General features: G+C 38.8%; 1 protein-coding gene across 3 annotated transcripts in view; it reads left to right on the forward strand.

Moving 5' to 3' along the window:
* The window catches only part of eloa (elongin A), a 52108-nt gene that overhangs the window by 33927 nt on the left and 5404 nt on the right, over positions 1-12777 (forward strand). For all 3 annotated transcript variants that reach the window (XM_043717745.1, XM_043717744.1, XM_043717743.1), the window contains 4 exons: positions 862-976; positions 2605-2757; positions 4807-4904; positions 10757-10937. In XM_043717745.1, the coding sequence (XP_043573680.1) occupies positions 862-976; positions 2605-2757; positions 4807-4904; positions 10757-10937 (547 nt within the window). The remainder of the gene's footprint in view (positions 1-861; positions 977-2604; positions 2758-4806; positions 4905-10756; positions 10938-12777) is intronic.

Genomic DNA, 12777 nt, shown 5'->3' on the forward strand with positions numbered 1-12777 from the left:
GGTGGGAGGATTTGAGCTATAGAGAGAAGCTGAACAGGCTGGGGCTGTTTTCCCTGGAGCTCGGAGGTTGAGAGGTGACCTTATTAAGGTTTACAAAATTGAGGGGCATGGATAGGGTAAATAGGAAAAGTCTTTTCCATGGGGTCGGGGAGTCCAAAACTAGAGGGCAAAGGTTTAGGATGAGAGGGGAAAGATAGGAAAGAGACCTCAGGGGCAACTTTTTCACACAGAGGGTGGTACTTGTATGGAATGAGCTGCCAGACGAAGTGGTGGAGGCTGGTACACTTGCAACATTGAAGAGGCATTTGGATGGATATGTGAATAGGAAGGATTTGGAGGGATATGGTCCGGGTGCTGGCAGGTGGGACTAGGTTGGATTGGGATATCTGGTTGGCATGGACGGGTTGGACCAAAGGGTCTGTTTCCATGCTGTATATCTCTGACTCTATATCAGTGGATTGCCCAGCCACCGATTGGTTTTGGGAGCAGGTTAGCTGTCAAACTCCTGGCCACAGAATTAAATTTGGCATAGTGTTGAACTGTAGAGTCATTGAAAAGACTTTTTTTATTATGACATTATTTCTTATTAGACATTTATTAAAATAAATTATGGTACTATCAATGTTCTCAGCAGCACTTTATTCGTCGATGGCTATTAGCCTTAAAAGTAGAGTGAACCACAAAAGGAAAAGATATAGAAATACATCAGCAATGAAGTATTTAGTTTTACACTGGCCAATATCTCTCAGTTTTGGCATCCGATATCAGATGCTGCTGGATGGATCTTCAATTATTATTTGCAGTTTGTCACTTCAAGGCTGAAATTTTAATATTGCTTTTTCTTTTCCTCTTTCTCAATAGATGATGATTGATGTAGTACCTGTATTACCGGATATTCCATTGCCACTTATCCAGCCCAACTATAGACCCCTTCCTTCAATGGATATGACACCATTATCACCACCAAAAAGAAAAGGTGAGTCTAACCTGTTGTAGTTTGGAATTGTGAATATGGTCACGGTGTGAGTGGATGGGACTTGGTGAAAGTTAGGATAAATACTGTGGAGTTTTGGAATGACTTAATGATACAGAGGTTGCAGTTGGAAGGCTGGCAAGGAGAAAGTTGGAATGGCGGAGACTGAGGTAGTAAAGCTAGTCAAGATATGGGTTTTAGCAGATATGAGCTGAGGCAGAAGTGGGGCAGGCAGTTTAATAGAGGAATAAGTAGATTCCGGAGGTGATATGAAGATGGAAGCTCAGCTCAGAGTTACATAGGAAAGTTAGCTTGTGAAGAGTTTGAGTAGAATTTTGCCAGTTGATGGGATGTTTAGCTACTGATGTTGAATTTGATTCCACATGTTTCAATCTTACCCAATCAATGCAGGTGGGGGAGCCAGCCAATAACAGATGGAGGTTTATTGGTAGTTTCAGCATGTAAAAGGAAGATGCTATATTTAAATGCAATTTGCAGTCTTCACATACCACACATAATATGCTGAGTTTCTCCTGGTGATGGGGCCCCAGTGAAGGACCAGAAAACCAGGCACGACTCAGTCTGAAATTAGTTCATCCATAACTAATTTGTCATGCTCCCTTTCCCAAAATCTGCTTACCAATTGGAAGATCTAGCAGCAGTATTGTGAGACAAGAGGATGCAGTGATGATCACTGACTCTAATGTGATTGGGGTCAGGTGTCTCTGAGGCTAGTTCAGGTAGGCCATGAGATATTGCTAAAGAGTCAGCCATTGTCATTGGAGGCTTAGTAGTCCGTCCTTGTGTCACAAACTGGTCCAACCGGATTGGCCCCGCCAAACTCGCAGGGAGGCCTCCACGGTCTAACTGGCTGAGGAGGGCCCAGCTACTTATGCCCTGTTTAGCTGCTGTCCTTGTAGTGAGATGACAATAGTTTCAAATGTCCTCAGCCTTTGTGATTGAATTCTGCACATGTCTAAACCGTACGCCTTTAGGGCACTCCTGTTTTTACCCAATTTCTACCACCACAGTTTACCTGAAGAGTTGAGGTCCCTAGGACTATCCAGGATGAATGAGTTGCAGCAGTTTCCCTGGAACCATGTACATGTCCGCAGAATTTGTGATGTCAGAAACTAATAATTTGTTCAGCAAGTGGGAAGTCTTCATGAAAGCACATTGCTGCTGTGCAGGTACCTTGATAGCCACATGCATACAGTCCTTGGGAAGTGAGCTGTGACTCTGTATTGCCTGGAAAAGAATGGGAAGAAAAGAAGATTGCAGCTAATTTACCAGCTTCTTTTGTTCTAGCTTGAGTCTTTTGACCAGTGTGTGACAGGTATTCTGGTTGAAGAGATTGTATGATCTCAGTTGGGAAAAAGAAGGATGGTGAGTGGCTGTATGTGCATGTGCGCAGAGTTACGGTGGGTGTGGGTTGTGCGTTTGAGTGCTAGGTTGTTTATACAGTAGCTGGAGATGCATGTATATGGGGTGATTGTGTATGTCTGTGTGCATGAGTGTGGGTTGAAAATGTGAATGTTTGGGAGGACAAAGTGTGTTTTTTTTAATGCAGTGACTAGAACTTAATTCCTGAAGTGCTTTGGATATGAAATACAGTTTCCTTTCTGCTCCAGCTATATCTGTTCTGTCTGAGGAGGATCTGGGATTTACTGGTCGCCGGTTTAACTCAAAGATGCAGGTGTATTCTGGATCAAAGACTGTCTTCCTTCCAAAGATGATGTCATTGTATGAACAGTGTATTCGAGTTCTACAAAACAACGTGGATTGTAAGTCACAAATAAGCATCAGAATTGCATATTTGCCCAAGTATGTGAAATTAGGATTGCGTGATATGTTCCTAATAAGAAAGTAGCTCTGTATTCATTCCAGGGTTGCCTGATCCTCTGCTTTCAACATTTGAATTTAAACATAGGTATTGCTTTTTGTAAGTTTTAGTTTTATTTTGTTTGTCACACTTCCCTCCGTCACTTGCCCCCCAGTTAGAAAGCACTTTGATTACACTAATATGTGCTTCAGAGATTGAAAATCTTTGACTACTCCATAATGCCATCCATTGGTGTTCCAATCTACTTTGTTTGGTTTGTCTCTCTCAGCAAATAGATGGAAAGATTTTCACCCTACCTTCTTATTGAGGGGTAATTATATGTAATTATCAAGTAACATTTAAATGTCAGCATGTATAGGGCTCTTTCTTGACCAATGGTATTTTCCAAACTTTCCTTAAAGACTTTGGTGCCCTGGTGTGGTATGGTTCTGCATGTGCTAAGATTTCTATTTCCTCATCACAGTGTAAACCTTGATAAAGATCATTGGCAAGTTACTTGACACAGGCTAGTAGATGTCCGGACTTCCTTCAACAGTGTTGCATCTCAATACCATAATTTTCAATTCTAGCTTCCACAGATTTAGTTCCTTTCTTCCCTCCTGTTCTTGTACATATGTGGTTGCTTAATGTATATTCCTTCCTTATCTTGATTTGAATTTACATGGTCTCAATCAGTAAATGTTGCTGGGGACTGCTGAATAACGTGCAGTACTAATCATATCCACTATTGGTGGGAAGGGATTTAAAGAGCTGCATCTTTGGGTTCGAACCAATGACCTCAACTATGGCAATGCCTGAGGCCAAAACTTGCTGCATTCCTTGCAAGGAAGCCTGAGCATTTTAAAACTAGTTGTATGTTTGAAGCTGAGGGAAATTGAAAAGTAGAATTGTTGTCTACATGTTCTTTTTGCAAAAACATTGATCCACATGTGATTGTGTTACCATGGTCTAACATTCCAGTATGGCTAGACCATAATCTTTCCTGCATGAATGAGTTTTGTGGACTGTAGGAAATAAATTCTTCATTCTAATTCTCTCTAAATACTTTATCTGTCAATAGAGTAGGAACCATGTTGAGCTGGAATGGATTATACATGTTATACCTGTTATTCAATATGACAATTTTTAATTTAATTGTTATGCCATAATAATTACACTAGTAACCAGGATTCCATTTACTCCTTTCTCTTAAACTCACAAGCTAAAGATAAAGGCTGTGTAAAGGTAAAGTCACTGTAATCCCAGAGGACAATAGGGCTATTCTCTCATGAGAGACATCTGGTAAACTAAAGATCACCATATTTCAGGTAAGAGGTGAGATTGAAAAGGTGGAACTTTCATGGTGATCTCAGCCAGTACAGGTATTGACCTGTGCTGTTGGTGACACTTGACATCGCAAATCAGCTATCTAGCCAACTGAACTAACCAGCCTGTGCTGTAGGGCTGTATATTGTGGCTGAATTAGAAGCACCCCAATCTTAAGACGAGGTTTATGATTTTAAAAAGACTCCGAGTCGACGTATCGCAGGATTGCTTTTCTCAAAGCTTTTATATAATTATATGTTGACTTTTATTCCTTTTTCTTCCCTGTTGCTGAGATAATGTTTTGCAGATCACAGACATTCTCCAGAACTCTCTCTGAATATGAAAAACACTTAACATGAACCTAGATTTCAGGAGTGGCATCATACTTGAGTCTGATATAATCATCTGTGCAAGTGTACATTCTAGCAGGATAATAGTCAGTCGAAAGATGTCTTTATTTAGTCCCCTACTTTTCTTAATCTGAAACTGAGGTATTTTGTAGCTGCCAGAGAAACATTTTGTCTAAAATTTATAAATCTTTGTGAATCCTATTATTTGGGAATGTTATAGACTGGAAATTCCATGAAGTGCTCCTCAGCTGATGTTACTTTAAGGAGGCCCTGCTTCTACTGTTTTATCTTTGTGTTGTATATTTTTCATTAGTATCTGTTGTGCTTTCTTGCAGCTATTCATGAAGTTGGAGGAGTGCCATTTGAAATTTTAGAACCTGTCCTGGAACGATGTACCCCTGAACAGCTGTATCGGATTGAGGACTGCAATCCGGTAAGCCTGTGCTCTGATTCCTAAAAGGGAAGTTAATGGAAAGGTACAGGAACTGCTCATTGTGGTGCCCCAGTCTTTGCTAATAGTAAAACAAATTTTTATCTTTTCTGTGATCCTAACTTTATTTATGGGGAAGACAGTATGATGAGATACTAGTGCAGTGGTAATCTGACTGGATTAGTAATCCATAAACCCAGACTCATGCATTGGGTACAAGTGTTCAAAACTCACCACTGCATGTGGTGGAGTTTAAATTCCAGTGAAGGAAATCTGAAATTTAAAGTTAGGCTCAATAATGGTGAACCATGAAGCTATAACTGTTTTTTGTAAAAACCAATCTGGTTCACTAATGTCTTTTTAAGGAAGGAAATCTGCCATCCTTACCTGGTCTGGCCTACATGTGACTTCAGATTCAGTTGGTTGACTCTTAACTGACCTCTGATTCGAAAAGCATGGCAATGGAAAAAGCACAGCAGGTCAGGCAGCATCCGATGCAGCCACAGAAAGATTTTGTCTAAAACTTATAAACCTTTGTGAATCCTATTATTTGGGAATGTTATAGACTGGAAATTCCATGAGGTTGCTCCTCAGCCTGGCAAGCCACTCTGTTCAAGGACAGTTAGTTATGGGAGACAAATAATGGCCTTGCCAATGATGCCCACGTCTCACAAAAGAATGAAAAAAAAGTGGTTTGAAATAGGTTGACAGACTTTAAGAATTTATTAAGAGGTGTGGTGAAACACACTTTTTGGGCCAAAAATCAGAATCCCTCAGAATTTGTTGTGATCTCAGTTGAAATATTTTTTGTCTTGTATCGTCTTTGCTGTGTCCTGTCAGTGTACACATTGATAAAAAGAAAAATGGGACTTATTTTTCACAACTTCAGGTCCCAGAGCACTTAAAAGCCATCAAAGTGGTTTTGAAATGATGTAATTGTATTGCAGGTAACATGGTATTCATTTTGTCCATGACAACAGCATTTGAACAGCAATGAAATAAACAACTAGATAATTTGTTTTAATGTTGTTGATGAGGGACAAATATTTGTCAGGCACCCAATGAACTACCCCGCTCTTCTTCAGACAGCTAGCCAACAGCAAAAGTCTGCTGATCTATTTTAAGTGAGTTCTGGTTATAGACTGGGAAAATTTACATCCTCCCACATCCCAATAGACCAAATTGTTGATATGGTGATAGCTGCATCTTTCTTGTTGATTCTAGAACTGTGCTGAGTTAGCTGATGTCACCTAAGGCAGCGGTAGTAATGTGACCTATGGCATTAGCACCCAGTGGTTGCAGAAGTGAAAATAAACCAAAGCTCCTGATTCAAGATGCTAACGAGTGACCCATTGTTTGAAGTGGACCTGAGTTCTGTCATATGTAAACAAGATCAGATTTGGATGTGATGCCTCTATTGGTCAAATTGTTTGCTGGTTTCACAATGAAGAATAAACACTTGCATGAAAAACATTTACAGTACCATAGGATAAAAGGAGGAAGTTTCAGATGGATTACCTACAAATGGGGAGATAGCAGAAAATGTTTTTGGAAATTGATGCTTTATGACATGCATCCTAGAATGATATGGAGTGCTGAGAGGACGTGGCAAATGATCTGACCACAAATTTTAAGCATTTTTGGACATAGATCTTATGTCAGGAAACTTGAGAGTTTCTATACTGGTACATTTGTTCGAAAAGTACAAAAAGATAAATTGGGTAACTGTGGACCAGTCTAACATGAGTAAGTAAACTTCTGGAAGTCATTATATTGGGGATAAAGTTAAGATAAAATGCATGTAAACTAGGTAATAAATAGCACTGTATGAAATTAGAATATGGTAGGATGGAAAAGAAATTTGATATACGTGTCTACATGAAGGCAAACAGATATTGCTAAACCTGTAGCAAAAGGTAGATAAGCTGCAGTTAAAATATAGTGTATACTTTGGAGTTACCATGCTTTAATATCAAGACTTTGGCGTGGGTGCAAAAGAGGGTTACTGAGATGGCAAACAGGGAATTAATTGTTTTAGTATGAGGAGTGCTCAGGAATACTGGAATTCTTAATTTTGCTAATTGCTTTTTTTCCTCCAAGTTAAAAAAAAACTGTTTGAGGAGCAGATTGAAAATTTTTGAACTTAGTACAAAAGTAAGATCTTTTTAAAACACAATTGTGACGAATAAAATTAGGAGAGATGGGGAAAAAAAGCTTTCCATCCTGTAGAAAAGTACTGCTCTATAATGACATGCATTGAGGTAAGTGTCATTCTGGATCCAGATTCAGTGCCTTGGTCATTAGGTAGAGTATCATCATCAAATAAAGTGTTGACTCCGGTCTTAAATATCCCAGGGTACAGTACTTCGGAAGATCAAGGTTCTTTTTAGAAATTAAAGTTCATCATTAGAAAAAGAGATGGATGTACTCCATGCTTAGAAAAAGAGAACATACCATACAGTGGCATCAGTTGAAACAAGCGAGATTGTAGTGGAATGGAGAGGTGGATAGTCTGAGAAAATTAAAAATGGAACACGGTAGACAGCAATAATGCAGGTAACATCAGCTGTGATCTGCAATTAATTTATAAGCAACAATTGTATTTCTCAATAATGCTATTTGTCAGTTGGCCAGTGTTGGCACTGAAGAAAAAGATGGCTTTTGATGTGTTACGTGTTAGGCTCTATGAAGTCAAAGGTAGGTATGATATATGAAGGGTATGTCTGAGGGCATGTTTAGCAACCCACACTTATTGTATTAAACAAGTAATTAAGTTGTGGAAACAGAGAATTGCTGTTTGTTTCCTGTGGCTATTTTGTCAAATTAGCTGAACGCTTGAAAACTTTGGGACACTGGTATCTTGTTGGCTGTCTGATAAACACTAAAATAGTTCATGCTGGTGCAGGTTTCACAACTACATGGTCACACATAAATATGAAGGATGAGGTTACTGTTTTCAAAAGAGCTGCCAGCATGGTCAGATGATCTGAACCTGACTTCATTCAAGTGTTTTTTTTCAGGCATCACAGAACAAGGTCAGTTTAGGTTGGGAAGTGTTGCAGTTGTCTCCAACATTTCTAAAAAAGAATGATTAATTATTTTCAGGACATTGAGAATTCAATTAGTTCTTAACTGCTACATAATATTCACCATCATCCTTTTGAGTTCTCTGCCCAAAAATGGGTCTAACCCACAGCAGTGAGGTGTCAACCAAGGGTAGGGAAAAAAGGCAGCTCCCAAATATACCCCAACAGAAGGGGGATTGAACTCCAAGCTGTTGGTATCAATCCGATGCAAATTGGTCATCCAACCGACTGAACTAACTGGTTCCTCCAAGTTTTTTGTTTACTGTAGAAATGTAAACATACAGGAATTTTGGGCAAGGATTTTCTCCCTCTCTCTCATGCTTTAACAAGCTGATTTACTTTTACAAACTTCACTCCTTTCCCCTTGTCCCTCCCTAAACCCTTCCCCTCCTCCTCTTCCCCCCTGCCCCCCCATTCTCCTCCTCCTCTCTCCCTCTGCCCTTCACTTTCCCCCTTCCTTTCCTTCAACTCGACAGTGAGAATTAATAGGCCATGAAGGACATTACAGCCAAATGTAATCCCATTTAACTTGATCTCCAAATATCTGCACTCTCCAGTGGAACATAACAATCCAAACTGGTAGCACTTGCAATGTTGAGATTTTCTTGTTCTGCAATTAGCCAGGACAGACTAGGAATTATCTTTCATGGTGTACAAGACTGAAGTACTAACAATTTATAATGTAATATTCAGAACTTAATTAACTGATACTGCTACTGCCCCTATTGAATCGTGAGTGTGCATGGTTAAGCAGATTGACAGTGAAATTTTCAAATACTCAAAATTGAGCAAAGTAATCCACTGATATAATATAAAGTTTGAGGAAATTGGCTTTCATGTTTTGAATTCCTATGCTCCGAGGTTGTAATGGAATGTGCATTCAATGTCTGGCGTGTACTTCGGTATGCGCAGTTTCATAGGTTTCAGTAAGAATGCCTAGAATTTATCAAAGTAGATTATTTTATTTTGAAAGCACTTTTTCAATTTTTCATGCTTAATAAATTAACTGTTGTGTTTAGATAACTTTTGATATGTGGTGACATGTTTTTTTAAAACCATGCCTTATTTGCAAGAAAGGAGACTTAGTACACAATTCAGACTGATGTTCTTATTGAGCTATTGACTTCTCGCTTTAGCTTCTGTAGAAAGTGTAGGTTATACATTTATATGTGTGACTGGAAATGGACCTGGGAATGGAAGTTTAAACCGGATGTTGTATACCTTTTGAAAATGACCAATGGACAATATGGAATGTCTCATAAATATTGCCACCTCACATAGAAAGGTCTTCTTTTTCTGCAATGGTGAGTTCAAAAGAGCTGGAAAATGATGGAAATCTGAGTTATATCAGGTCTGATATAGCAGCCAATCATGGGTTGAAATTGGTCTGGACAAGGGGCAATAGATATCGGCAATGTGTTTTGTGCATATCTCATTATCTGCTCCATTAACTACCACCCAACACCAGTTTCTTCATCTCCAGTGTCTGGGTGTTGATCTGCAAAATTATCCTTAGTATTTACAGTGCTCACTCCCTACAGGAGAGGTGAGATGAATTATTTTGCAGAACATCTGTTGTCTCGTCTGTCTTTACCATGTGCATTCCCCTTTAATTCTCTCTAGTTTTCATCTATGTACAGATATTAGATGCTGATCTGTAGATCAGATCAAATCGCTGCTAATTCACCGGAGACCAGTTTTAATAGGCAAGCCTTGATGGTGAGCATTTATAGGTTAGTTGATTAGATGGAACTTTCTAGTTGTAACTAATCCTGTCCTTCTAAACTACCTATAAATATGCACTTTTCAACGTGATAGTAATACAAAGCAAAAATTCCCTAAATTTACTCCTTCCTGTAGGTACTGATGTTATGACCGATTGCATTACTACTAATTTTTATTGACTACACTAAACTAGACCAACATTGTAATACCTAAATTGACAATTAATTTGGTTGCATACGAATTGTTTTTGTGATTAATTTACAATATGAAGCAGTAGTGTAGCTTCAGTGAAGACTGATTTTGGAGGATGGAAAATTAGGTGTAGAGGTGGATTTAAAAAAAAAATGTAATTACGTAGTTACATTAAGTAGTCTGCTAATGTCAAAAATGGAGTTAACTAGCAATCACAACAGTTAACATTAATAATTGAAAAACATCCAAATTAGAAATACATGAGGGGGTGCATTTGTCCTGTAACATTTTATTTACTGGTAGGTATCTTTTCCCTAGGTTGGAGGATTTCAAGACTAGGGGTCACATTTTTTTGAGGTGAGAAGAGACCGATTTTAAAGTCGTGGGTGGTAAATCTTTTACAGAGGGTGGTTCGCATTTGGAATGAACTTCCTGGGGAAGTGGTGGATGCAGGCAATGTTACACCACTTAAAAGACAAGTACATGAATAAGAAAGGTTTGGAGAGATATGGGACAGGAACAGTCAGATGGGGTGAGTTTTTAGTTTGGGATTATATTTGGCATGAACTAGTTGGACCAAAGAGTCTGTTTCCATGTTGTATGACTCTATGTAGGCGTGAGGATTTTAATTGATTACTTTTAATCTCTATCTTTTAGTAAATGGATAAACGGGAGTTGTAGCCAAAAACAGGTAGCATATGGTAAAAAGCTATGATAAGATTGGTTCACTTGGTAACTACCAACTGTGTCAAAAAAAATGCTATATAGGAAAAGAAAATCTAAGCCTTTTCTTTGTCGTTGACTTCAACTTTTTCAATTAGTGTCTGATTGTGCATTTCTGCTGCCAAACAGACTTTTGTTGAAGAAACTGATCACCTGTGGCTGAGACACTGTAAAAGAGACTTTAAGAACCAGGAACGACAGGAGTTTGAGTCATGGCGTGAAATGTATCTACGTCTTCACGATGAGCGAGAGCAGAAACTCCGAGCTATAACTCAAAGCATTAGTTCGGCGCATGCCAGCAAACCAAAGGGTAAAGAACAATTTTAGTGAATGCAATAATTTAACTAATTGACAGAAATTTACTTTGAGTTGTACCAATGCAATGAAAGAACACACAATATTTTCTCTTGTTTCAAAAGGTTTTATGCTGCTAACACTTTCACTTGGAGGTATCCATAATTCAGGGTTCAATTGTTTTTATAGTTTAGCATGTTATTATGAACTGTAATTAATATTTGAATATATTGTAAAGGCAGATTCAATGGTGACTTTCAAAAGAGTGCTGAATCTATATCTGAAAACTAAATACTTGCAGGGCTATGGGACGTAATTGACTAATTCTTTCAAACATTGGGCACAGGCATGTTATGCTAAGTGCCTTCTTTATGTTAAGTATGTCTATTATTTCACTTTTTGTAAAGCAAATTCTTAGTAATAGATGAGGAAGGAAATTATATATTGGCTTTTATTGCTAGAGGATTTGAATGCAGGAGTAATGATGTCTTGCTGCAGTTGTATTTGAGATGAAGCTCACCAAGGCTCTGTAATGTGCGCAGAATTGATATCCTTACCTTTCTAAAAAAAAAATATACTTCAATAGAGGGAGTGTAATGAAGGTTTACCAGACTAATTTCTGGAATAACTGGATTGTCTTGGGAAGGGAGATTGAGGAGACTGGGTCTGCACTCTTTAGAATTCCGAAGAATGAAAGGTGATCTCATTGAAACACAAAATTCTTACAGGGTTCAACCGCCAGATGCCAGAAGAATGTTTGCCCAGTTAGGGGTCAAGAACCAGGGGGTACAGTGTCGGAATAGATGGTAGGTCATTTAGGACTGAGATGAGTAATGTTTGCATTCAGAGGATGATGAATCTTTAGAATTCTGTATGCCAGGAGGCTGAGTATATTCAAGACAGAAATTAATATATTTATGGATATTAAAGACTTCAAGGTACGGGGAATAATGTGTGAAAATGATGCTGAGTCAGAAGGTCAACCAAAATCTAGTTATGTGGAGGAATGGACTGAATGGCCTAATTTTGTTTTCATTGACTATGTTCCCAAGGTGAGGAGCAGAATTTCTTTCAGTTGTTTGAATTGTATATCTTATAAAACTTGCTGATGAACACTCTTTTTACCACAGAGCGATGCATTTGCTATTTGCATTTGCTTTAAATTCTCTGCAAATTGACCATTTCCAATTCCATAACATTTCCTAATTTTATTCAGCTGAACAAAGAGACCTTGGAGTGTAGTTGATAGACTGGATACTGAAGAATTTGGTATGTGTGCCTTTATTGTTATGAGTTGAGTATAGGAGTTGGGAGGTCATGTTACACCTGTAAAGCACATTGGTTAGGCCACTTTGTATTACTGTATTCAATTCTGGCCTCCCTCCTATAGGAAAGATATTGTGAAACTTGAAATGGTTCAGAAAAGATTTACAAGGATGTTGTCAGAGTTGGAGGGTTTGAGCTGTAGGGTGAGGCTGTATAGGTTGGGGTGATTTTCCCTGGAGGTTGAGGGGTTATCTTATAGGTTGAATAGTCAAGGTCTTTTCCCTGGTGTTGGAAAGTCCAAAACTAGCGGGGATAAATTTAAGGTGATTGGGGAAAGGTTTAAAAGGAACAAAAAGGGCAACTTTTTCATGCAGAGGGTGGTGCATATATGGAGTGAGCTGCCAGAGGTCATAGAGTCATAGACAAGTACAGCATGGAAACAGACCCTTCGGTCCAACCTGTTTGACCAGATATCCCAACCCAATCTAGTCTCACCTGCCAGCACCCGGCCCATATCCCTCCAAACCCTTCCTATTGATATACCCATCCAAATGCCTCTTAAATGTTGCAATTGTACCAGCCTCCACCAC

The sequence above is a fragment of the Chiloscyllium plagiosum genome, chromosome 27, assembly GCF_004010195.1.
Source record: "Chiloscyllium plagiosum isolate BGI_BamShark_2017 chromosome 27, ASM401019v2, whole genome shotgun sequence".
In the NCBI taxonomy this organism is placed as follows: Eukaryota; Metazoa; Chordata; class Chondrichthyes; order Orectolobiformes; family Hemiscylliidae; genus Chiloscyllium; species Chiloscyllium plagiosum.